At 41.6% G+C, this 27,851-nt stretch overlaps 1 protein-coding gene and 1 long non-coding RNA gene across 44 annotated transcripts in view; one reads left to right on the forward strand and one right to left on the reverse strand.

Annotated features, from left to right (window-relative positions):
- RIMS2 (regulating synaptic membrane exocytosis 2) overlaps nucleotides 1–2,819 on the reverse strand; it is a 748,357-nt gene extending 745,538 nt beyond the window's left edge. For 22 of the 43 annotated variants that reach the window (XM_073330355.1, XM_073330353.1, XM_073330352.1 and 19 more), the window contains exon 1: nucleotides 1,639–2,818. In XM_073330355.1, coding sequence (XP_073186456.1) covers nucleotides 1,639–1,814 — 176 coding nt within the window. In that variant the 5' untranslated portion in view covers nucleotides 1,815–2,818. Of the gene's footprint in view, nucleotides 1–1,638 lie in introns of all 43 variants that reach the window. The other 21 variants (XM_073330341.1, XM_073330373.1, XM_073330345.1 and 18 more) reach the window with 6 other exon arrangements.
- Nucleotides 878–27,695, forward strand: LOC140906437 (uncharacterized). Its single transcript, XR_012157111.1, has 3 exons — nucleotides 878–1,896; nucleotides 5,064–5,118; nucleotides 27,115–27,695. It is a non-coding gene; the product is annotated as an uncharacterized lncRNA (long non-coding RNA).
- The last annotated feature ends 156 nt before the right edge of the window (nucleotides 27,696–27,851 follow it).

The raw sequence follows: 27,851 nt of genomic DNA on the forward strand, positions 1-27,851 counted from the left end.
ATTTAATACTCTGAATTGCTTTTGATTATTTAGAATTAGAATGACAAAATTAGATATACACTGGAAGTCAAATTACATAATTCACACTGGTATTCTTCGTAATGTTGACATATTAAAGCATTTTTTAAAGCAGAGGGACAATGAAAAGGATTTAAGAAGTGGAGCACTCTTCTGCCTTCTATAACTGTTATTTAAAGAATATCCATAGTTTAAATTTCCACTAGCACATTCCTAATTAAACAATGACTGGAACACACACACTTCTGACCAAGCGTTAAGGCCCAGAGATAGCTTTTAGCTACAGATTTTGAAGGAACAGTTGAAGACCACAATGGTCAAGAGACAGTGTTGACTCATGCAGTTCTCTCTTTTTTGCCTTAACTGCTGATACTGTGAAAAAAATATTATGCTGCCTCTTTTCTGGCTTTTTCATATTTCCACACACAATACTGTGTATAGTAGTGTGGTTTTATACTTCTAAATCATTATAGGTGAATGTGGTGTTTTCACCAGATAGGGAAGCAGTTTTCATGAGTGTTTACATGTGTTTGGTAAGTAGACTTATGGGACAACCGTACGGATCGAGATTACAAACCCAGTATCTTCACGTTAACCTGCAAGCAATAGATCTGAATCCCTCCCCAAGTACCTTAGATAGGTAAAAATCACCGAAGATTACAAAAAAAAGTTTGCATTTCCTTAGCACCCTTCACTTCCCGCTGCACTTCGAAGAAACAAAAATTCATTAAAATGTAGAGCCTTCCGAGACAAGTGCCCCCATCCCTGACAACGGCTGAGAGCTGGACCCCTCTGCAGACCGAAGGGAGGCGATGGAGAGACGAGGAAGGACAGCAGGGCCATAAACGGCCCCCACCTCCACCCCCGGGTCTGGACAGCTCCCTGGTGCTGAAGTTACAGAGCCGCTGTAAAAACGTGCTTCCCTCCTCAGCGTCTCGGCCGCTGGCAGCCTGCAGGCCCCGCCCGGCGTGTGGCTAGCGGGACAGGGTGTTAGGGAACCACAGGTGCCGGGGGCTGAGTCCCCACCCCGCGGAGACGCTTTCTCAGCTAGGAGAGAGGCGCGGAGCCGGGGCGGGCGGGCGACGCTGGTGGAGGAAGATGGCGGCTCTTGCAAACCCACTTGGAGACAGTTAGAGCCTAGGCCCCGGCCCCACATCTCCGGCCCGGGGTGTGGGGGCGAGCGGCCCCGGCGCCGCGCCACAGGCTCGGAGCCCGGCACACAAGCCAGGACCGAGCCCGCCCCCTCCCACCCGCCCTCCGGCAGCTCCCCCGCTGCCTAGACCCTTTTCCTTGCACACGCCGGGTTAGAACAGCAGCACCTGTGCGGCCATGTTGGGTACCTAGCCCCAGTCTCTGCCCGGTGCCAGCCGCCTCCTCCTGCCCCCAGAGAGCCGGGGGGAGGCGGGGGGAGAGGGCAAGGCACCGGGGACATGGAGCAAATACCACAGCCGAGCGGCCTCACCTCCACACGCCCATCAGCATCCCCCTCCCCACGGCAGCTAGGGCCCCGACAGAATCGAGCCCCCAGTCCCCGAAACAGCGCCGGGGCTGGGGTCGAGACCGCCACCCCGGCCCTCTCTGCGGCCCTGAGCGGGTAGGAAAGGAGGGGGCTGCCCTTACTTGAGCACGGACTGCTCCTTCTCTTCCTCCTTCTTCTGCCGCTCCATGACGGCCAGGATGATCTTCCGCTCTTCCTCCGTGAGGTGGCTGAGGTCGGGCATCTCCGGCTGCGGGGCCTGAGGTGGCGGAGGCGGAGGAGGAGCAGGGCCGCCCCGCGGCCCGACAGGAGCCGACATGTTTCGTGGAGCTCAGCCACGCGACGGGAGACGCGGGAGCGGCAGGAGCAGCGGCCGCTGGCGCGGGGAGCGATACATACAAGTCAGTGCACGCGGGTCAATGGGCTGCCGGATGAATCAACAGCGCCCCGGGGAGGGGGCTGGCCGGGGAAGCCCGGCCTCACCCACACACACTCTGCCCACTCGTGAGGGCAGCCGCGGGGGGAGAAGGGAGGAAGGAGAGTGACGCTCGGGCCGAAGCGCAATGAACAGGGAGCTGGAGGACCAGGGACTTTGGGAGGGGGCAGCGGAACGGGCGCAGACCTGAGGGGGTGGCCAGACAGAGAGCCGGGGGCCGCGACTGACCCCAGGAGAAGGAGCCAGGCCAGATTACGCTAAGCCCGGTGCCAGGGGAAGAGTCCGAGCGCGGAAACCGGCGGCCGCAGGGACGCCAGGGGCAGGAGGCCGGCTGCAGGGAGAGAAGCTGGGGGTGTGGGACGGAAGCCCCGCCGCCCACGAGCGCCGAGCGGGGGCAAACCCTTCAGGGTGCGCGCGAGCCCCAGCCGCCGGCAGCTGTAGCCGGCTCATCCTTCCAGCCCGAGGTCCATGGCGGGGGCTGTGTGTGGGGCGCCGCTGACGGCCGCAGCCGCCGCCGCCTCCTGCTGCAGGTGCTGCCGCGCGGGCCTGGCCGCCGCCGCGCTCGACTGCTCTTCTCTCGGCTGCCGGATACAATCCGCCTAACCCATCGCCGCGCTGAGAGCCGGAGTCACGGGTGGGGGCTCGGCATCTTCCTGCCGGGCCCCCGCCTGGCCCGAGCGGCGCTTCTTCCTGCCGCGGGAGTGGCGGGGCTCCGCTTCTCGCGGGCGATCGACGCCCAGCCGGGGTGGGGAGGAGATTTTTTTATTATTATTGTTATTTATTTATAAAGGCACAAAAATGGGTGCGATAAAAATCACGCGAGGAAGGACAAGGAGGAGCCAAGCGCCAGGGACGCGCTGGGAGGACCGAGCCCAGCTGCTCAAGGGGCTGACGCACCGAGGGAGGGGGGTGGAGAGAGACGCTGCACAGCAGCCGCTGCCGGGGCTCTCCCGAGAGGCGGGGGTGGAGAGGAGCCAGGGGAAGGGGGTGGGGAGAGCAGAGAGTGAGAGTGGGAAAGGCGGCCAGAGAAATCGGATGAGGAAGAAAGGGGTTACGAGGGGGCGAAGTGGCTGGGAAAGGAGCCCCTGAGGAAAGAGGAGACGGGGTCGGCCGTGGAGGCGAACTGGAGCAGAGAGTGCGATGGAGCAAAGGTACAAAGGGGATGGGAGCTAACCGGGTGCAGTGCACCGCTGAATGTAAGAGGGGAAAGCCGTGCACGCCAATATCTTTAGTCACACCCAATAACAGGAGAGGAGTCACGGCAGTACAATTACTAAAAGCAGCTGAGCTGAGCTCTGCCCTGACCTGAGTGAGGGGTTCTGGGAGGGCACCGGCGGCATCCCGGCTGCTATCGGCTGGAGAGCTCAGTCCTTAGGGAGAGGGCTCAGGTTCTTCTTGACTTCATTTTTTCGCCTTCCGAAGCTGAAGAAAGTACAGGGCCCCGCCCCTTAGATCCAACCCAAAGTGTAGGAGACAGTGAATAAAATACCACCCACCCACAATCCGAACTCTGGTCACAGAGAAGGAAAAGTCAAATTTGTACATAGCCACGTACCTTACGGGTGTTTGTCTGGAATCAGAATAACCTACTGAAAAGATAACAGCAAGGGCGAGTCCTAAAGAAAGGAAACAAACATATACTCTTTGAATAATGTAAGTCTTCTGAGTTTTCTTTTCTACTCTTCCAACTACTATCTTAATACTCTCCTTCAATTAATATATCTAACGTCTATTTTCTGTCTCTTACTTATCTAATTTACTCAAATGAATTTCCTGTCTTTCTAGCTTCCTGTTCTGTAATATAGTACTTTTCTTCTTACTACTTTTCAGTTTATTTCTTTCCCTTGTTCCTTTTAATTACTTGGCTTTCTCCGTAGCCGTCAGAGATTCTTTATCTCAGTTTACCTAAACTCCATTACCTGACATGCATCCGGCGAAGTGGGTATTCACCCAGGAAAGCTTATGCTCCAATACCTCTGTTAGTCTATGAGGTGCCACAGGACTCTTTGCCCTATTACCTGTCACAGACTCTTAACTGGAGCATCACTCCACAGACGCAAAGGGTAAGATTTGCCCGGAGGTGTTTGTGCTGGGGTTGGGGTTCTTTTGAGCCTCAGAAACAGAAACTCAGTGGCGCATTACAGTGGAAAAGAAAGGGAAAGGAGGAGAAAGTTTTCATGCACAACTGAATCTTTCTTCTACAATAGGGACCAGGTTGCACTGGAGAAAGCCTCTCAAAGCTCACCTACTCATCCCGGTTCCCCCCCCCCATTTCAATCGGAAATAATCACACCTGGGGAAAGAACCAATGGGTGCCAAAAATGCCATTTAGCAACAATAAACGACAAATAACATATCTGGATGCAGAACCACATTTAGTCCAAATCTATTGGTTTTCAATGTATTTATTAAAAGTACATTGAGATAGTCACCTGATATTCTTTTACATGATGTGTAATAGAAGATATTTCTAGTCAGCTTTATTATTACTACACACTTTATTTGGTGTCCATCAACATATTATAAAACTTACACTGAGAGATTCAAATTCCCAGTACGAGACCAAATAGCCTACTCTGCTGATGCCAGCAACCTTTCACCTGGGCTAGGAAACAAAGATTTAACCATACAGAAAAGCCTGAGCAAAGTGATGCCTCTTCTAAAAGTGGCCAGATTTATCCATAGTTGTGTTTTCACAAGGCATGAATTCTAAGGAACAGCCTAAATCTCAAAAACACTCTGCCACCAGCACTCATAAGTGTTAAGTCTTTGGGAGAATAAGTTCCAGTGTACTGGAGGAACACAGACTAATGGTAAGTTAGATATGGTGAAGCCATGCTTTCAGTACCATATGCCTAGACCATTCAAGTGTAACTGTTTAAAAAAGATAACCAGTGACTTGAATTTCATCTAGTAAGTCTGTTTGTCAGCCTTATGTGAAAGAAGGATATTCTGTTACCTGATGTGACTTGTACATACAGGAATAATGAGGAGTCTAGTAAGATCCCCCTTGACTGTGAACCATTTTGATACCAGTTGAGCAGATACAGTCAAATGGTAGAACAATTATAGCTTTCACCAGGTCCTCAAAGCATTTTCATCTGCCAATGAACATTATCTTTCTCTTGCCAGATTGGACTCCAACCAAATGGCTTTCATGTAGTGTCCAATTTTTGCCAGACACTGGGTAAGTTTCTGGGTCAGAAGAGAGAAAATGTCATGAGCATAGGGAATATGTTATAGCCCATATCATCTCATGATCTCTAATGAGATAACAGATGTTGAACAGAAGGGTCAACAGGACTACTCCCTGTGGGATTCCACACGTTAGCATTCAGGAAGGAGAAGTAATCACTCATCACCACTCTCTAAGAACTATCAGAAAAATTAGCAGAACCCCACTCTATGACAACTCTCTCCACTCTGCCAGGTCATGAAACTGTGTCAGTAACTGCCAATGCCACAAGGTGGAAGGGATATGAAAAAAAAGTCTATAAAAATAAATGTAATCTAATCTGGGACCACAAACACTAAAATTGCCTTAATCATAGCTGTGTTTAAAGCATGACATCACTATAGGGCAGAGTTAAGGTTGTTTGTGTGCATTACATAAAATACATTTAAACATGTTCACTGAATTTTCTAAGTTTATAATGATTGGTTTTGAAAATGTCAAAATGCCTTCTTTTTTTTTTACCCTTAAATTACTGATACGTATTCTCAGCCTTAATTTAAAATATAATATTTTCCCTCTCCCTTCCATATCCTCTGTCAATAAAATTATAATTATAAATAAATCTGAGAATAAGAGCCAAAATCACACACACCTTCAGAGCCTTATCCAGGTATTTAATTTGCAAGTGAAGCAAGATCCAGAGCAGAAAATATTCTATGACTCATTGAAGAAATGGTCCCACTTGACTTCTCTATGCTCCATAGATCTCAAAAAATCTACTTCTCTTTCTCAAATCAGGTCTAGCCATTATTATGCTCATTTTCATGTAATTAAAGGGAAACATTACCTATTTATGTCCATGTCATCTTGCATACAATTTTCTCTCATGCTGTTATTGATACCTACATTAAATGGATGACTTACTGTTGAAAATGTACTTGAAGCAAACTTCTTCCCACACAGTCCAGAATAACTGCAGCAATAGCAATCCATAATTAAACAAACAAAATATTAATACTGGGTTTTATCAGCTATGGAACTCATTTTCAAGAAACAGTAATTAGTTATTCTCTCACTAGTGACATTTCTAAAAATGCTGAGCTTGATTTCCAAAGGTCCCGAGCACCTGCAGCTCCTATTTACTTCAGCTGGATTTGTGGGTGCTCAGCACTTTTGAAAATCAGATTCCCAGTTTTTAATCCTTCTCTTCCAATATTCTGTTAGATTTGTTCTCCTGCTGCACAGCCCTCAGCCTAAATTCACCCCAGCTGACTTTTGTCAGATACATCCTTCAGTTTCTTTTGGGTGGCCTCCAGAAAGGATTAAATCCCAGTTGCTTAAAGGTGTACTCTTATATACTCTTGAGGTTATTAATCCAAGTTTTCTGGTCTCATCCTTCTCCTCCAATGTCATGCTGCTGTCTCCAGTTTCTTAAACATTGCTGCACAAGAGGAGCTCCCAGTGAAATAGCAGCACTTAATTTTGAAAACTCTCACAAACCTCCTTTAATAGAGGCCTAACTATATTTGTTTCCATTTCCTACCTTGTAGCAGAAGTTTCAGCTAACAGTAAATGAGTGGGTAGCTTTGTCGATTAAAGAATTCTATCTCCAATTCTTCCTTGAAAAGATGGAGCTTAGTCCATCTTTTGGTTTTATATACAAGCAAAATGAACATTTCTGTTTTATCAATTTCTTTCTCTTAGTTTTGCCTTAAGTCCAACATCCATTTGAAAATCACCTTCATATATTTGATGTGAAAAAGTTTTAAAATCTATCTATATTGGACCAAGAATAGAGAAACGTCAGATATCCTCATTCTTGCTTGAAGGCCTCCAATCTATAGTCTCTTGATGGACCAAATCAGACAGATACTAAGCATTCCAAGCATACAATAAGACCCTTCCTAGAGGCATCAAAGTACATTTTACAAGGGGCTCCTCAAAGTTCTGGGCTGAGAAGCAAAAATAGTTGCATAATGAAATTTGCAATACAACAATTTGAGATTTGCAATTCCTTCACTAAGCACTACAATACTGATATTCATTCCTTGGCTGATACAGCCTTGGGGCCTTCCAGGCTGCCCTCAGTTTACATTAAGCGAGCAAATAAAATTAAAATTACAAGTAAAAAGATCAAACCAGATAAGAATAATAAAGTAAACATTTCCATTGTTTCTCTTAGAGGGATTTATATTGCTTTGTTTTTGAAGTTACTTTCCATCCAAGAAATTGCATCTTACTGATGGATATTTCCCATAATGTCAAGACCTCTGGATACTTTGAATGAGAAAGAGAAAATCGATTTCCTTATTTCATTTCTTGTAAAAGAGGGCCACCCACTAGTCTGCAAAGATTCCCCCACACTCATATTTATATATCAAACTCTTCTGGACAAAATTCTCTCCCAGCCTCAGAGATGAGGAGTCTTTGTCTGAGCCAGCAGGGGAAAGAAAAGCCTTGGCCACTTTAAGAATTGCTCTCCCCACTTTTTCCCCTTGTGGGGACTCAGCCTCCTCATGGTCTTGAGAAGAAGTGGGGGCGTGAGGACTCCTTGGCTGCCTGGATGGACAGAATGTTGCAGTGTAATCCTATTAGAACCTGTGCACTCAAAGGGAAGATTTATAATCCCTTCCCACTGCCTAGGGTGCCTTTCTGCACCGGGAGAAACAGTTCTCACCCACCCCCCTTGGGATTAGAGTATGACCAAGGTTTTGGGCCTCTGGGTGTGTATCACACTAGTTGTCTTTTGGGGCTAGGAAAGTTTTTCTGCCCGCTTTACTAGACTGGCCTGTGCAGTGTGGGATTTTTCATTTTCAACTCTCCAGCCCAGGGATCTGGTGAATAGGTTAGCTTGTTGAAATATAGAAGGTGCCCAGTACAGGTAATCATTCAATAGGAGGTCCCGTTCCCTGATAAACTAGAATAGAAGTGGATTAGGAGACAGCATTTCCTAAAGAAGGTGCAGGAAAGGGTTGGGGCTCCTAATGTCCGGTAGAGTGAGGAAAAACCACTTTCCTCTTTATCTTAACTCTTGTCTAAGGGGAGGATGATGGGTCCCCATAATGGTGCTGGGACTAGGTTAAACATGTGGGGGAGTGACGGCAGCCCTTCCCCCCAGTGGTACAGCTTTTGAAGGGAAGAATGACCTGTAATGAACAAGTTATTGCCACATAGTTTCCCAAATGTTTTACAGCAGAGCATCAGTTTTATGAATGACCAGTTCTATGAACCATTTTTCCCTGACAGAAAAAACAAATCACATAAGAAAAATGATGTTGATGAAGAACATGTCAACATCCCTTCTCATTCCAATGCCTTCAATGCATTGGAAACCGCTTTGCAGTGGTTTGAAAGACAAGAAGAAATTGATGTAGTGTCCCATGCTGCAATTATGCACCGTACCTACTGTAATTTTGAGATGTTCAATTTTATGAATGCCTCAAGCCCAATTGTTTCATAAAATAGGGGTTCTGTTGTACTTAGTAAAGTTGCAGCCTAGATGAACCACATTTCTGATTATCTGTCTTTCTTCCTGGGGTGTCTGGAATAATTAAATGTATGTATATTGTACTCTAAATGTTGTTAATTTTATCAACAGTATCATGCTCCAATCCTGCAAAGATTTATGCACATGCTTAATTTTAAGTACAAGTAGTCCCCTTGAACTCAGTGTGACTGCTCATATGCTTAAAGTTAAGAATGTGTGTATGTTTTTGCAGAATCAGCGACCTACTCATATTTTCTACCTTTAGCTTATGGAACTCATTTCCTGGAGTCAGAGTATGATGCTGCAGTAGTTCAGCAGAATCAGTCTGAACTCAATGGAGAATTAAAAAAAAAATCTAAAACAGCCTTTGTTGTAATAATCAAGTTTAGTGGGCAAAAGTTGGTATCTAGTGCCATCCATTACAAAACATAAAAATTACAGGTATGGAAACTAAATTTCTCTTCTACGCAAACCACAAAATCTTTTGTATTTTACATGGCAAATTAGTGCTTGGCAACAAGGGTGTAAGTCTATAGCACACCTGCTTGAAAAGTGCAGTGGGCTAAGCTGCAATCTGGGACTTTCACTGTGCTTTAACAGAGTACACATGGTGAGATAGTATGCACCAAACTGGTGTGCTGTAGATTCACACCCTGGCTTGCCACACACTAATTCACCATGTAGACAAGCCCCATACTTCATCTGCCATTGCACTGCCCACTTATCAAGCTTTGGGAGGTCTTTCTAAAGTTTCCTGCAGTCATCCCTAGACTTTACTAACCTAAGTAATTTTGCATCATCAAAAATTTTTGCTATTTAACTGCTCAACCCCATTTAATTGGTGAATTTCTAGACAAAAATGACTTTAAGGTTGAGAATACGCATCAGTAAACTAGGATAATATTAGTTATATATATAACATCACAATCACGTTATAATTGTACCCAAATCAAGCGATGCACAATTAGAGCACCCAAATGCATAGTTAGGGCACCCAAGCAACTTTATCTGCCCTGTAGTGGCAGCATGCAATAACCATATTATGTTTGTGGATTATGATTAAGGCATTTTAATGTTTGTAGTCCCAGATTAGATTAAACTGATTTTTAAAGAAATATTAGATTTTTTCCTTCAATCCGGTATCACTTCAGGGCAGAGTTCAAAAGGTGTTAAGTATCCACAGTTACCAGTGAAGTCAGTGGGAACTATGAAACCTCAGCATCTGTGAAAATCAGTCAGTGTGAAAATCAGTTATTTAGGCACCTAATATGGGGGTTGTGTTGGTGCCTAATTTATGTATCCACTTGTTAAAATATTGGCCTGTGGGTGAGTGAGAGTAGACATTTTTCAACTTGAGTTTGCCCATTGTAGTTCAAACCCCAGAACCAATTCTGATTAATGCATCTAAGGTTTTCAAGTAAGGTTAACTCTCTTGGAACTGGCATATGGTTTCCTTTGCAATTAGAATATGCCTGAGAGAGATGGTCATAAAACCTTTTTGTAAGTAAATTTCTAGATAGAAAATGTTATTTCTGCCTGGGCTCCACATCTGCCAAGTGGCCACAAAAATCTTTCATAAACTCATTTAATTCAGATAATTGGTAGAGTCAGAGATGGAAACATTGCTAAACTGCTACTGGAGGCAGATCTGTGAAGAGAACAATCAACTCCAGTGTATTTAAACAAATAGAATCCTCCATTACAATTTTAGCATGGTGTACCATGAGGAAAGGAGTCAGTATCTTATACAAGTTCATTTTATATTCCAAAGGCAGAGCCACTAGAATTATAAAGGCTAATATCTAATTGGACAACAATTTTCTCCTTGTGCACTGAGATCATTAGCACTCATCTGACACTTTCTGGTACCTTTTACTGAAGATGGTCCCTGTGGTGCTCACTGACATACCTCAGATTAAAATCAAATATACAAGTGCAGTGTGAAAGTTTATAAAGACCAGCATTAATCAAATCTGGCATTTTACCATGCTAAGGGGAAAATTGCACTTGACAAAATTAGAGTCAGCAAATGCATGGTAATATTACAGTCACTTCTCTCTAGAAGAGTGTCCTGCCAGATAGTAATGGAAAGACTCACACAAGATTTCACTGTATGGTTATATTTTAATACTATTTCCATTGAAACATTTGCATTCATTATAAGAAAGTTAATAAATACAGATGAGAAGTCAAAACATTCTTTACTGTATGTTGTTCATTGGAATCTCATAAAAGATGAGAGAAATATACTTCAGGATTTGTGGATTGTTAAAAAATTAATATCTATTCGTTTTGATAGTTGAAAGGTTTAAGAGTTTGCCTTTTCCTCCAGCTTTTCCTGATTGTACAGGAGTTGAATAAAATGTAACTTGAATAAATTATTTATATCTGCAAGAGGTGAAATAATGTACACATGGTTGTTTAGGGAAGTTGGGAAAAGGGATGATAAAATATCAGTTTCCATCTTTGTGATTGCCACTTGCACCTTAAAAAAAAAAGTTTAAGTGAACTTTCTTCCATTAGAGGTGAAGGGAGTTCCTTCAGTCTTTATGAGACTCAAGTATCTATCATCAAGAGATTACATTAGACAGAATGCCAGCTTTCAAAGCTTGCCTTGTACTTTTTGCATCTTACATAAAATAGTGGGTCATGCTTTCAAAATCAGTTTTCCCTGAGATGGAAAGAAAATGAGTAACTGTACTAATACTTATAGATATTCCAATACACTTAGGTAGGCTTCAGAAAGCACACATTTCTTTAAGCAGGATATTACAAAGGAGGTTAAAAGTCTGATGTGGTAGGAGGCCAAAATAGGACACATTGCACAGTCAGACTCTACAGCTCCCCGTGTACCATGGAGAAGATATTCATTGCAAGTTTCATGGTTTACCACAAGAAAAAAGTGGAATGTAGATAGGCTTTGAAGACTAGGGCATGGCCAGTGGATCTATTCTGTTGTGGGCCAAAACCTACTGGCCCACAAAACCTGTTGTGTATGTAGTTGGTTCCATCCACTTGTAAATCCTAGACTCCATAGGCTGCTGCAGTGATGTAATTCAGATGCTCATAGGTACATTGGGGACAAGATTTCCCTAACCCTCACAGTGTCCACAAAATTACTGTAGGTTTCAGAGTAACAGCCGTGTTAGTCTGTATTCGCAAAAAGAAAAGGAGTACCTCAGATGCCTTAATACTAGCCCACATCACTAGCTCTTTCTGCCCTAATATTACATTAGAAAGAAAGAAAGAAAGAAAGAAAGAAAGAAAGAAAGAAAGAAAGAAAGAAAGAAAGAAAGAAAGAAAGAAAGAAAGAAAGAAAGAAAGAAAGAAAGAAAGAAAGAAAGAAAGAAAGAAAGAAAGAAAGATCTCTTTACACCTCCTTTCTCTGGTTCTGCCAGTGTGCATTATCTTCTCTTTGTCTTTTAGACTGTATGTTCTTTTAAGGAGGGACTGTCTTTTTTACTGTTTCATAAAGTGATCAGCATGTTGGTGGTGAACAACTTATAAACTAGCAATTATAATTGTTGGCATTTTAATAGTGAGTGTTGTGGATTCCACCAGGACTCATCCTTCACAGACTTCTATTGTCCATGGTATTGCAGGCCTGTGACAGATATAAAAGAACATCTGATTTTTGTCTATCTTTAGATATTCATCCACACAGACCAACATAGTCTCTGCACAACAGCCAGGCCTAAAAATTGACTAAAAAGATAAAGGAAATTTGAAGATTATAGATAACAGTGCTGCTTTGCTACAAGTTTTACAGTCACTGTGCCCAGAAATGAAAGGTTGGGACAGGTTGAAAATTAGCAAGATCATACCAACAAATATGGTTTCTCCTAACACCACCTTGTTTCAATGAACTGGAAACCTTCTCTCTCTAAGGAAATATTAATGATCTAAAGGAACAATGGAACTAATACTCCCTGCTTTCTTTCACTAATCATGGATCCAACTTGCTGGTGGCAGGCTGTAGCTCTCCCAGCATCATCTCTGGCACCTCAAGTAAGCAACACTCAACCAGAAATGGCAGGACATTTGTCTCCTACGTTCTGCCTTAAAAGAGACAGCTAATCTACTCCAAATCCAAATTATGTAATCTATGAAGATAAAGATTGCTTACAACAGGAAATATTCCACTCCATTTCAAGGTGGAAGCAGCTACAGCCAGGGTTTGCCAAGCCGTTACTCAAAGTAGTTCAGTTGGCCAACACTCCATAGTTTCTATCATGGAGGAGAAAGGTGCCTTCTTCACTTACCCCAGTAGCCATGGCATAAGATTTCAGAAGCTTTCAGTGCTGCAAATGATAGCCAGAGTGGATCTTTGTAACAGATGGCTGTGTGACCCTCCAAGGATTATCATCAATGGGCTCATACATCTAGATAGCAATGAGGGAGGTCTGGGTACATGGCTAAATGTCTCCCTCACATAGCTTTATTCATTCATCATCTTATTTCTGTTTGATATATTATTTGGTGTGACTTTGGTTACCTGGCATAACCATCTTTTCCTCTTATATTCCCCTGTGGCCTGCATGTGTATACAACACTTGGATACTGCATTTTTAATGCAATGGCTTTATGGATTGTGCTAACTATCATATAGGCTGGCTTCCCTTGTTTTTGTTTCTTCCTACACTGGTACATATACTGGGAAGTAACTTTTGTTGTTGCTGTTTTGAGTGATTGTCCACACTGATTCCACTCGGTGACCAGCAAGTAGTTCTCTAGAGACTCCTCTCTCTCCTCCAGCTGAAAGAATGACTTCAGGACAGCTCTATTGAATCTGGCATCTGATCTGGAAGCCTGGACCAAGGAGTAATGGAAGGTGAATGTGTGAAATGAATTCCAAGTAGCAGCTCTGCATATTGCAGATATTGGGAAATACCTAGGGAAGCTGCTGGGGAGCTTCATGCACCCTAGTGGAATGGGCCCTGACATTAGCCTGTAGGGTTCTTTTTGGCCATCTGATAGCAAGTTTTAATACAGTTGGAGACTCTCTTCGATAGCCTCTGCGTGGAAATAGATTATCCTCTATCTCTTTCTCTGAAATCATACGGTATGGGAGATGTTCTAAATTACTTTGTTCTGACCAAATAAAGGATAAAGCTCTCACCACATCTAGAGTATGCAATTTCATTTTACCTAGGTTGAAGTGAAGCTTCAGAAAAAAGATCAGAAGGTGGATTACTCCCTGAGCTGAACACCTGAAACTTCGGATGACACCTAAGGATGGACCATGTCCATATGGAATATAGTCAAAGAGGACCAATCCTGAAGGCTGGTAGGAAAAGGATAGATAGTAGGACAGAAAATATCATAACGCCACTATATAAATCCATGGTACACCCACACCTTGAATACTGCATGCAGTTCTGGCTGCCCCTCTCAAAAAAGATATATTAGAATTGGAAAAGGTACAGAGAAGGGCAACAAAAATTATTAGCTGTATGGAACAATTTCTATATGAGGAGAGATTAAAAAGATTGGGACTTTTCAGCTCGCAAAAGAGACAACTATGCGGGGGTGGGGGTGGTATGATAGTAGTCTATAAAACATGAATGCTGTGGAAAAAGTAAATAGGAAATGTGGTTTACTGCTTCCCATAACACAAGAACTAGGGGTCACCCACTTAAATTAATAGAAAGGAGGTTTAAAACAAACAAAAGTAAGTACTTCTTCACACAATACAAAGTCAATCTGTGGAACTTATTGCCAGGGAGTTGTGAAGGCCAAAGTATAATGGGGTTCAAAAAAGAATTACCAGTAGATAAGTTCATGAGGAAAGGTCCATCAATGGCTATTAGCCAAGATGGTCAAGGATGCAATCCCATGCTCTGGGTGTCCCTAGCTTCTGATTGCTAGAAAGTAGGAGTGGATGTCAGGTGATGGATCACTTGATAATTGACCACTTCTGTTTATTCCCTCTGAAGCACCTGGCATTGACCTTTGTCAGAGGACAGGATATTGGCTAGATGGACTATTGGTCTGATACAGTATAACCATTCCTATATTCTTATGTACTTTGCTGACTCTTCTGGCCAAGGTAATGGCTCCCAGGAATGACATCTTCATGGACAGGTATTAAAGGGAGCAGGTTGCTATGAGTTTGATGGGGCAATCCCAGTAAGCCAGTTAGAACAAAATTGAGGTCCTAGGAATGGGAAGGCTCTTCACCTTGGAGAAAATGTAAGAGATGCCCTTCAGGAATTTCAGTACTGTGGAAAGAGGGAATATGGGATAACTCTGTACTGGCGGGTGATATGCACAAATGGCCACTGAGTGCACTCTAAGCAAGCTGATAGAGCCTAGATTGCTTCAGGCAGAGTAGATAATCCAGGACATTTGGGACTGAAGTGGATATGATGAAAATTGCTATTACATCACCTAGGTTGAGAATCTCTTCCATTTTGCAGCATCTCTCAGCTCAGGTGGAAGTCTTTCTGCCTTGCAATAAGATATCTCTCACCTCTGATGAACTGTGTCACTCCACATTCTTTCTGAACAGCTGGATCCCTCGTGGTTGTGCATGTGGCCCTCATGCCTGCCTGACTCATGTAGCCAAGGGCATAATGGGTGGGATGGCTTCACCTGCCATTCAGTTACTTTGGCCATAAGACTCCCCAGGTGTTGGGTCTCTGATTAGGAGGCATAGACAGTGGGTCATGGAATCTGTGTGGACAATATATCTTGGTGGGGAGAGGCACAGAGAGTGGAACTCTGTTGCACACTTGTCTAAAGGGGATATGTGGCTCCGGTCACAACCCTAAAGAGGCTAGCACTCCTGAAAGAACTATGATCAGCTGGTCCATGCTGTGTCTGTTGAGTAGATATACTGAGCTCAGCCAACCTTGCAGAGGCCAAATGTGAAGATCTGGCATGCTGTGTCATAGGTGCACACTGCTAAGTGCCCCATGGGTTTCAGACTCATCCTCATGGGTGTTTTGGGGTTGGTGCAAAGCTGATTAATGACATCTCCCATCATCTGGAATGATTGTTGAGGCAGGTATCACCTTGCTGATTTGTAATCTAACGCTGCCCTGATAAACTCTATGGCATGAGTAGGGTCAGAGTAGATTTGTTGCTGTTGACCCTGAGCAAAGAGATGAAGAACTGTGTGAATTGAGTCAGTAGCTTGTTGTGGGGCTTTCCTCCAAACGAGTCAATCATCTGGACTGGGTATTCTTGTATTCCCATCCTGCATGGATGGACATGCACTAAGGCTAGAACCTTTGGAAGATTCAAGGGACCGTCAAGAGGCTGAAAGGTATGACTCTGAGGACACTTTGTGGGTACGTATACACAGCAAAGTAAAACCTGCAGCTGGCCCATTCCACCCTACTCAGGCTGTGGGGCTGTTTCATTGCTGTGTGGACTTCTGGGCTCAGGCTGAATCCTGAGCTCTGGGACCTTGACACCCCGCAGGGTCTTAGAGCCCAGGCTCTAGGTTGAGCCCATAAGTCTACACAGCAATGAAACAGCCCCACAGCCTGAGCTGCATGAGCCCGAGTTGACCAGCACTGGCCAGTTACAGGTGTCTAGTTGCTGCGTAGACATACCCTGTGAATGGAAATATGCAAGTACACATCTTGAAGGTTGAGAGCTGTGAACCAGTACAAAGGATCCTGGGAAGCAGTAAGGAGGCTAGGCGGAGCAAACCAAATTTGAAATGAGAGAGGGACATGTCGAGATGTCAAAGATCAAGGATGGGTCGCCAGCCCCTTTATTCATTAGAACTAGAAAGTAGCAGGAAAAGAGAAGCCCCTCCCTCTAATCTTCAAGGGTACTTTTACCACAGCTCCACATTGTATTAGGGAATTCATTTGTTCCAAAAAGGTCTCTCATAAGAGGGTTCCATGGAAAGGGACTGAAAAAGGAGGGAGGGAGTAGGTGAAGACTGAAACCACAGGGGATACCCTTTGCTTACTATCTCAAAGATCCACTAGTCTGAGGTTATCCTCAACCAAGGTTCTAGGAAAAATCAAAGGTGATTTCCAAAGAGAGGAGGAGGTGTAAAAAAAAAATGATCCACAGGATCTTGAAACTCATGTCAAAACTGGTTTTTGGAAGAAGGTCCATACAATGGGGCAGGGAGGGAGCAGATGGTCAATATCTGTGGTACCTCAGCTTTTTTCTTGGAGGCTTAGAAGAGCACTGTTTGGGGATAGTACTGAGGCTGAAGCCTGTAGTTACAGTATGACTGTAATTTCTCTGCATTGTGGGGGTGTATAGATCCAGGGATAGAGGAGAAGCTTTGATGACCTGGAGACCGTGGAGTGTTGGTGGTGGTGTTGAATAGCTTGGTTTTCTAAATGTGGTCTATAGAAAGAGACCGCTTGAGAGGTAGAGGAGGAAACGCAGCTGGCTGGTGTTAAGGTGAGATGAGGCTGATCCTTTCCAGGTGGGAACTGGAGCTCTGTGGTTCTTTCCAGCAGGAATAACTTTAGTTCTCTGTTCTTGACGGTTCTCTTGGAGAATGAGCAACATGGAGAGCAGCACTCTGTTATGTGTCCCACTCCTAGACAGATGAGACATTGGGAGTGGCCATCATTAATGGGCATGGCACAATCAAATGAGCCGTTCTTAAAGCTGGATCGAGTGCACCATGCTGGAGGAGTACCCCCCTGGAGGGCAATGAAGGAGTGTCTCACTACACATACCCCTTAAAAGATGTGTGTTTATTTTAAGCCAACAGGCAGAAAAACAGTAACTAATACTAAAAATAAAAATAAAGTAGGACCAAAGATTCCAAAACAACATGAACTAGAAGTAGCAGCTATGTCACACAGGAATATGAATACTGCTGGTGTTCCATCTTTTCCCCTGGGTGGCAAAAAGAAACTGAGTGGCAGCTGAGGCCACTCTGCCCTTTATGCCCTCTGCTTTGGTGGCTTGGAGGATTTGAGGGGTGCAGCTGCAACCACAATGGATACTGCTATTCAAAAATAATCCAATCTCATGTGCTGAGCCCCCAAGGGTGGACAATCACTCAAAGAAGAATCTACAGTCCATTAGCTTTTTCCTGCAGAATCTGTAATGTCTCAAACAAAATGTCAAGCTTCTCAAGTGCCACTTAAACCAGACTGGATGACCTGGAGTTCCATATGTTAATCATGGCTGTGACCCCAAAGTCCCAAACCATAATCTTAAATTTCTTAGTAAATGTATTGTTATCCCCAGAATCAGTTTACTCTTCATGAGAACAGATTACTTAAATATAAACCATCAACTGGAGAAAAAGAAATAGTTTATATTTTTGTGTTTAAATTAAACACAGATCAATGAGCGAGTCAAACTCCTATGCAGTGAGAGAGAATAACCAAGGACTAACATAGGTAGCCTCTTTGTTTGATTTCACTTTCTTCCTCTTTGGGTTGGGTTCCTCTTTTGTTCTCTCTGCCCTTCCTTTTTTTTTTCACTTCACTCATACTGCTCTTTTCAACCATTTATTTTGGTTGAAATATATGAGAGATGATGAATAGGGCAAAGAGGGATAGACAGGACATTTTTGCCTTAATTTTCTGTGTTTGTTGCTTCCTCAAGGGGGTTCAGCAGTTGTTACTGTGTTTTCTTCAGTAATCATGAATAAATAAATAAATACATAAATAATAATATTCACATCAACCTCTCTCCCTAACTACCCACTCCTAACTTAGGGAATGGCAACAAATTCTTTTTATATTAGATATATGAGCAAATAATAGGAGGAGCTAAAATAACCAACTTAATTCTGGGGTTTTATATATAGTAAAAAATGAGAGCTTGAATGATTTGCAAGTTCTTTCTAGTGGTGCTCTCTGAATAAAAGATTTAATTAGTTATTTTAGCATTCTAATATGACATGTTAACTCTTTCCAAATTGGGTATCAATTTCTTGGTTATTGAGCAAAATTTTAGCAGAAACCTTTTTTCACAAACTTTCTTATACTGCATTTAGTGAACACTATTTCTAATCTAGTCTGTCTGCATTTTATGCTATTACCATGATATCTGAGCTAGTTGGTATCTCTATCCCATTACATTTTGGCCCAGCCCCATCTTCATTATGAGGATATGTCTGCTGTACATGCAGCTCAGTAAAATTACAGGTCTAACATACAATTTGGGGGGATAAAATAAAGCTGGGAAAAAAAGTCATATTCTTGATGTAGCAAATTAGCATATGCTGCTTCATATTTCTAAAAATTCTAAAAAATGGTCCAGAGTTTTGCTTTTTACTATTTTCATTCCTGAAAGAAAAAAAATCTTGGCTAAACCTTAGTTTGAAGTCACACACAGACTTTTCCAACAATTGTATTAAATTTATTCCACAATTTGATATAAATATCCTAATCCAATTACCTACTCCATGCTTCTTTAATTTTGGATAGCGAACAGTTACTGCTCAAGATATTTGTATTGAAGCAGCTGGATTCTTATGGACAGCCATAACAGCTAGGATTATTTAAAAGCAGTGGCTTATATTTCCTGATTTTAAATTCTCTATTGAGAATGAGGCAACTGCAAATATTGCTAGTGGTTTTCTTTGCCAAGGTTACATTTTGCCTTAAGTGATACAAAAGAACACAGGCTCTATTCCTGAAATAGGTGGTCTATAAATACAACACCTTTAGTTATCCAGCTGAACTACTGAATCTTTTTACCATCAGCCTTAAATGCTGGATCATGCCCTTTTCAAAATAAATAAATAAATGTAGATTTAAAAAAAAAAAAAAGATTATTTTACCTTAGATGGCAATAAGAAAATCTGTACTGATTTTTCCTGTCATCACTGCTCAAATTTAGGGAGGAAAACTGCTGGTATGCTCCTTCTCCGCCCCTCTGTGACTTGATACTCCCATCTCCCTACAATACCAAATCTCTGCCTTGTGGCCACCTCAGTGCCTGCCTACAAAACCCCTGCTGCACTCTGGTAATCCACCCATAAGGCTCTCCTCTCGTCTGATCCCCCAGCACTTTAGATGCCAGATCTTGTCTCCCCTGATGCCCTCCCCTGGCACTACAGATACCAGACTCCCTTTGGTGTAGACTTGCAGACCAGTAACCCCACTCTCAATTAGAAATAATTACCCAGAAGAAGCTCCTTATGGCTCTCTCTGCCTCGAAACAGGGAAGCAGTAGTGACTGGTGACATCTGAAAGTGCATAGACAAGACCAAACACATGGTGGAATATGCAGGAATCATTCATTTCAGAGCTCAAAGATCATCATTTCTTAGGGGAATGTTCCACCAGAGAATATTTTATGGCAGAATTGTCAGTAACAATACTGAAAAAGCAGAAATGTTCTATACATATTTCTGTCCTATATTTGTGGAAAAGCCAGATGATGTAGTCATATCATATGATGATGATGACGACAAAATACTTTCCTTTCCAACAGTCAAGAGGATGTTAAACAGCAGCTGCTAAAGTTAGACATTTTTAAATCAGCAGGTCCAGATAACTTACATCCAGGAGTTTTAAGAGCTGGCCAAGGAGCAATAATGTTGATTTTCAATAAGTCTTGGATCACAGAAGACTGGAAGAAAGCTAATGTTTTGCCAATATTTAAATTAAAAGGTAAATAGGATTACCCAGGTAATTGTAGGCCTATCAGCCTAACATCAATCCTAGACAAATGGAATGGCTAATACAGGACTCAAATAATGAATTAAAAGAAGGAAACATAATAAATGCCAATCAACATGGATTTACTGGAAAACAGGCCTCATCAACATAACTCTTTTTTTAAAAAAATGAGATGAGCTGTTTGGTTGATAAAGGTAATAGTATTGATGTAATATACTTAGATTTCTGTAAAGCCTTTGACTTGGTACCACATGACATTTTGATTAAGAAACAGGAAAGATACAAAACCAACATTCCACACATTACATGGATTAAAAACTGGCTAAGAGGTCTCAAAATGTAATTGTAAATGGGAAATCATCATTAAGCAGCTGTGTTTCAAATGGGGTCCTGCAGAGGTCAGTTCTTAGCCCTATGCTATTTTATATTTTTATCAATGACTTGGAAGAAAACATAAAATCATCTCTGTTAAAATTTGCAGATGACAAAAATTGGGGGAGTGGTAAATAATGAAGAGGGCAGGTCATTGGATAGCTTGCTAGCAATTTTGGCCTATCTGTCAATGCACCACTTCAAAGAATCAGAGGGGTAGCTGTGTTAGTCTGTATCCTCAAAAACAATGAGGAATCTGGTGGCTCCTTAAAGATTAACAGATTTATTTGGGCATAAGCTTTTGTGAGTAAAAAACCTCACTTCTTCAGATGCATTTAAAGAATGTATCTGCCACTTTGGACTCCAGTCTCCTCAGCAGGCCTGTCCACCGCTAGGAGTTTAAAGGCAGTTTAAGAGATTTTGTGCACCTGGGTTTGGAGGACTGATAATAGATCCAGCACATGATCTTAGGAAGAGCTTGAAGGAGGAGAGATCTAAAGTAACCAAAAGACAAATGGAGGAAAAACCCAACAGATGAGGGATCTGCACTTCTTTGAGCAGACCAATTTACAGGTAAGTACAAAACTGCTTTGGCTTCAGATGGATTGCATCCTCCAGTCCTGATCCCACACTGCTGGAAGCCAACAAAATCGTAGCTCCTCAAGAAAGGAAGGCTGGGAAAAAGAAAGTGAAATCAACTAGGAGAAACCTGCTAGCTATTTCGCCAAGGTGCCGCTGAATCCAGTGACAGCAGCTATTTTTTCCCTATTATCTCTATTTTTTCCCTTATACAGCTTTTACCAGATTGGATCCCCTGGTGTAAGCTTTGGGCAGCATTCTGACAATTGAATAAGAAAGCTCTTAGATCTGGCATCTTTAAACTTCACATTCTTTAAGCAGAACCACTTAGGATGAATATTTACCACTAACGTTGACATTTTGCTCTGTCAACCCATAAGAAGGTGAACTGGTCTTACTCTGGTGACTACTGAGGTGGTTACCCTCAGCAGAGCTAGTACATATTTTTTTCTTTTAGTTATGTTCTTCTTGTCATTCTGCCTCACACCGTGCCACCACATCAACATTTAGGCTCACCACCAGGATTTTGTAAGTTCCTGACATCTCACGTGTCCATTCAATGTCACCCCACAAGAACTGTGGTACTAACCACAGTATGATTGCCATATGTAATGAGACTTTCACCTTCAGAGTCCCCTGCTCCTTCAAAAGAAATCACAGGTAGGAAGGATGAGACACCCCTCATAAATATATAGGTCAACCATGTCATATAAACCCTGACAGAGTCCGTAGTTGTCCATCAGCAATAATGACACTTTAAAATCAGTTTTATTAATGAGGCTGGGAGGCCATTTCAAATGGCACTCATCTGTGTTTTGATATCTTAAAATTCTGGAGAATCTGGGTAACCAACAGAACTCCTAGATCTAAGATGAAATCTAAACTGGTCTCTTTAGGTCCCTTAAAAGGAGCAGGCAATGTGGAAGACAGCTGTACGATTACATGACAAGGACCCCCTCACAAGCCCTGGAGTATGGCACATGCCAGGGACAGGGCTGGGGGTTTGAAAGGTGTGCCATGGGCAGAGCACAGTAGACAGTGCTGAGGGGACTCTGTGCACCAACTACAGCTCATAGGGCTGCCCAAGGCTGGCCAGGCCAGGCCAACACTTAAAACATTTGCTGGTATAATAATGTCAGTTAAGAGTGTGATTTTTTGTTTTTAACCAACATTTTTAGATAAGGAAAAGCCCTAGTGTAGATGGAGGGATACCACCAAAAGAGTTCTTTCATTGGTGTAAACTTTGTCTGCACTAGGAGGGTTTGTTAGTATCTCTATATAGGTAAAGCTATTTTGGTGTAGATTAGGCTTCAGTTATGCTGGAGGGGGGTTTCTTCAGCCCTCAGAGCAACCCAGGGTTGGAGGAACACAGTTATCATGAAGCCACTTTAACCCCCCTTCCCTTTGGGCTGTAAGTTCTGTGCTGCCCCTATGCGCTATGAACAATCTCTGGCATTGAAACTAGAGTATGATGTGGATCTATAACAACAGATTGTTTATATCTACAAAACATATTTCTGTGCTCTATCCCAGATCCACACAGGCAGCCTGAATTTCTAAGGTGCTGAGAACCTGTAACTTTTGTTAAGTCAATGAGAGCTTGTGTGGGTGCTCAACATCTTCAAAAGTAAAACCCAGGGTCTGTTTTAAATTGTTCATAAAGAGCTGGCATTGTGAAGACAGGGCAAATATGAATTTCCACCAAAATTTTCATCACACTGCTGAACATCAGTTCTGATATATTTTTAGTGGGTGGCACTTGAACTATGGCTTGGACTTTTTCTAGATTTCTGTGTATTTCCTCTGTACAGCCTTGTGGCCAAGATTGATAGTTGAGTTTGTTCTTGAATACGTCTATTTAATTTCAGTCCAGCAGCCTCAATTACCTTCACAAGTTGTTTTAACCTTATATTGTGCTTGTCTTCAAACTCCCCACAAACAGTCATCACTGAAATTTTCTACTCCCTCCTTACAGAACCTAATTTATTTCCTTTTGGAAGATTTTTGGGGAGTTTGTGATGATGGATGGAAAGTGACAAAAGCAATAGCTTCCAAATGGAATTATAAAAGTTGTTGGCTTGACACTGTCAGGGCAGAGTGAAATTTACCAGAATCCACTATGCTCATGGTTTCCTACACTTTAAATAACAAATAAATAAATAAATAAAAAACAGTGTAGACCACATCTTGATAAAGAATCGATTCCCCTCCCACTCACAATTACACTGGCCACCCTCTTTCCATTCACAATTACATAAGATAACTGGGACAAACGCAGCTGACAACTGCTTACATGGAAAAATAATTCTAGGAAAATATACTTTAAACAGTCTTTAATACAATTTTGCAGCTGGAAACAAGTGGAGAAGCCAACATCATGTAACCAGCTTTTTGCACCTTCTCAGCAATTAATCCACGGAGCACAATTTTGGAACCTCTGATATAAGTGGTTGGTTGTGGTGACCCCAATAATTATTTACAAAGATGTCAAACATACACTCTTTGACTTTGTAGCTAGTACAGGCTTTGAATTGTCTCAGGCAATTTACCCACTACATTGGGCCATTCTAACCTGGGTCACTTCATCTATGCCTTTCTTTTCCTTTTCCCATCACCATCATGGCCTCTGCTTTTTGCCCTATTATTCTATTTGCCCTGTCTCACTCATGTCCTTCTCACAAAAGACGCTGAATCCTTTTTCCTTTAGAAGCTTCCTCTAGGGATACAGAAGGGCCTGGAGAGGAGTTTCTAAATCTCAGTCTACACAATGTGTCTGGAAACATCCTTTTAAAATACGTCAAACTTCTGGTGGGGTTTCATTAATCTTATTTGAGATTTTGCCATATTCCCCAATTAGATATAGAATGGCATTTACTGTCTTTTGAGACTCCCTATCACAGTACTAGCCACACATCAGATCTTTTCATTCCTTCTCACTCAACTTTTATTCCCTTGATGATATTATTACTTCCCAAAAAAACTGTTTGGCTGTACAGCCAAATTCAATAATAACTGGGATAATAGATATCTCTAGATAGTTATTTTATGTAATGAAAAAGCCTGTAGATTGTGTCCCCACATGAGGCTACAAATGTTATCTGTTTAGAGAAGCCTTTAAATATGTTATTTCCAAACCCAGATCTATGCTTAGGATAAAATATTTTAAATTTATGCTGTGAATTACTTCCTCCACATCAAGGATTATTGCTACCACTTGATCCAGACTACGTTGGTCTGTGTGAAGTCAATCAATAATCTTGTGTTATTAAGTTCCTATACAACCTAAATAGAATGCATTATGATGGGTAGAATATGCTTAGTCTTTCTGGCTAATGCTTTCAATTAAAAAATATAAATACATGCTCATTAACTTTAAATTGTGTTAATTTATGTTAATGTTTTATAAATTAATCAAATATGTGAAATGACAAAGTAATCAGATTGTGAAGAGGCTCTGTAGTCCCAGTGTGGGTATTTGCTAAAGAACAATTAAATTGGATGGAAACCACTTCCATCAATCAGTTCTTTCATCCCCTTCCTTTTATTATACGTACTACACACATAATATCAAAAGGGATGCATATACATACATGATGTATGTGTATTGTACAAAGTCTAGAGATCATTTCACCACACAAAACATAATACATCTAGTTTAGATAACTCCACCTAGCTTTCTTATGTAATTACTGTAACATCATCCATTTTAAGCTGGACCCATTTCTAAGCAGCATAGCCGACACTAATTATTCAGCAATCTAAATTAATCAGAGTTTCATCAAAAACCAATTCTACACAGAAACTTACATCCAAGCCTTCATCATATTAAGCAATAATAGCTCTATAAAAATAAAGTAATTGTAAAATTGACTATTTGAATATTAATTTCTGAGCTCTGATTCAGTAGATTTGCCTCTGATTTAATATGGTTTTATGTGTGCAAAAGAAATATCTTCACATAAAATAAATAAAAAACATTAACATAGGGACACTGGAAAAAATTAAAAGAAAGTTTACTTTACCTTGACTTCCACTGATTTATGTTATTTTCAGAGTCTTCTGTAGCAATGTATTTGGTTCTGGAAATGCAGAACATCATAACACATGCATCAACAGTGAAAAATCTATTTGGTTAAAATTTTAAAAAATATTTTAAAAATCAGCATATTTTAAAGGTGTATGGTTTATTTAATCTGACTAGGATAAAATAGGTATAAAATTTGAAGACAGCTGGAAGTGTGTGCATGATGATATGGATCTAACTTGCTTGCAAAGTCCTCATCACAGTTCCTTTAATATAGAACTATTTACATTCATTTCCCTGTTGAAACAGTGTATGGAAGATTGCTCTGTCTAAATAGGATTCAGCCAAGACCTTTGTTTGGCTTAACCAATATTCGTCTATTTCCCCTTCACCACATCTTCTGCCATTCTGCCTATTTATAAGCATTATATAATCATGTATAGCAAAATCCTGGAAACAGGATATCAGCATTTTCTTTTAGTTCAAATAAAATACAAAAATATTTAAGCTGATATGTATACAAACTATATAGAGAGAGAGAGTTTATATGCATGCACACAGGTTCTATTTTCTTAAGTTGTAAATTCTATAAATCCCTACATATCTCCTTTAGCTAGTGTAGATTTTCATATATGTTTGGAAAAAAGTCATTTTTAATTCCTGGAATATCATTTAACGGAATTGTGCATAAAAGAATAATTGGTGAACAAAGCCAAGTCCTTCTCAGAATAAACAGCCACTAGTTTAATATCCTCCATTTCTACTGGAACATTAGCTTAAGATGACCTTTGTACCACTGAGCAAGGTACTGAAAATAAGCTGCCAGATAACACTCTGTCAGAATAGCTGTGATGAAATAAAGAGCTGCAGCCCTGGAGCTTTCTAAAAAGGATGTCAGTAGTGCTCAAGATAAAATACTAAATATGCATCCTGGATTTAATTGAATGAAACTAGAGTTCAAGGCCCCTAAACACAATCTTTGCCACAATTTTTTCACCTGTAAGAACAGACCACATTTCAGGTGTCTGATGACAAACTGGATTTTAAGACCACTTCTTAGAAGAACAATTTTTTTTAAGCCTTTGCTCTTGGGGGTAGATATAGTTTTTGAAGTTTTGATATGTAGGAAGAAAGGGTCACCAGATTGTTAAAGTAGTGAGGGGAGTTGAGCAAGTTAATAAAGGCCAAAACCCAACATCCTTATTCCTCTAGTTTGAAAATTGTGTAGGAAGAATCCAACAAAACAAAAATGCACTGTACAACACATCATCCCAGTCCTTCTGCTTTAGTCATTGAGGCCCTGATCCTGCCCCATTAAAATCAATGAAAGCTTTGCCATTGACTTCAATGAGAATAGGATAAAACTCTGAAATAATTAGTTGACAGGCAGCAATAGAATATAGTCTTCACTGGCTTTTTTCTTTTATCAGCTTCCATGATAGAGAATCACATGTTGTTTTCAAAAAGTTTCAGAAGTATTTTTTCTAGTTTTTTAAAAACGACATCATGCATGAACCAATGACAAAATCTACCTCTGTTTTAAGTTGTGGTTTTGGAGGAAGGAGAGAGACAAACTATTTGACACTTCTGTTGTAAACTCTTTGGACAGGGACTGTCTTTTTGTTTTGTTTGTACGGTTATAGGAGCAGAATTTTATAATTGTACTATGAGAATTAATGTATGATTTGATTTCATCCTGCCAACCACCTTATTTGAATAGCAGAAAGGAATGACACTCTGGGACTATGGGATTCCGTTTCCCATATGCATTACAAATTGGGCCCTTTTAGTTCTTTGTTTTAAGGTATAGTTAGTAAGAGACAGGATCCTGTATTGTGTCTATGTTAAGTAGATTAGAGGAACATTGAAGGCCTGGGCCTCAATGTGAATTGTTTTGGTTATAAAATTTAGCAAGGTTTAATTTACAATGTCTTTTTGCTTGATATAAAATACTGCTGTTTGTATTCTCAAAGGTCTGTGTAAAAGACTGTTTGTGTGAATGAGGAATGCATGCATCAGGAAAAGATAAGGTGTGAAGGCCATTGTTAACCAGATGATCAAGAAAGGAGGAGCGAAGACACTTAGAGACTTCTTGATGCCAGAGAACCATCAACGCACATCCATGATTGAGGAAGGACAGATTGACGACCCTGATGTGGAGGCTGGCACCCCTAAAGACAATCAATGACCCTCTCGGAGGTGTTTTGGAATGTTAACATCAAAAGATAACACCAATTAAGAAGTAACCGGTCATAAACTGACACAGCAAAATCCAGACTTCAACAGAGGAAAAAAAACTGACTGTAAGAACAGGGTGCTTTGCCATGGGACTTCGGGTTCGCCTTGCCACTACTCCAGGAGCACCGGATTGCGACTGACAGAGCCCGGCTCCCCTCTGTGACCAATCTGGCTGGCCACTAGATTGATCCAGACCCTGGACTGGTAACTATAAACATAGGCTGGCGGGACTGTGTGCATGGTGTGTGCGGGTGTGTGTGACTGAAAAGTATATGCTAACTGCTGTATTCTCAATAAATGTGGCGTTTTGCCTTCTCCCCTATAAAAGATCTTGTGTGCTTTGTATAGCATGACACAATGCCTAGCAGAATGGGGTCTATAGTAACTTTGCAGGAATTTCAAAGAGGAGCTATTTTAACTTTAATCTAGAAGAGGACTTGTATTACCACATCTGTTATTACCACACCTGTTA

Source organism: Lepidochelys kempii, chromosome 2 (assembly GCF_965140265.1).
Source record: "Lepidochelys kempii isolate rLepKem1 chromosome 2, rLepKem1.hap2, whole genome shotgun sequence".
Classification (NCBI taxonomy): domain Eukaryota; kingdom Metazoa; phylum Chordata; order Testudines; family Cheloniidae; genus Lepidochelys; species Lepidochelys kempii.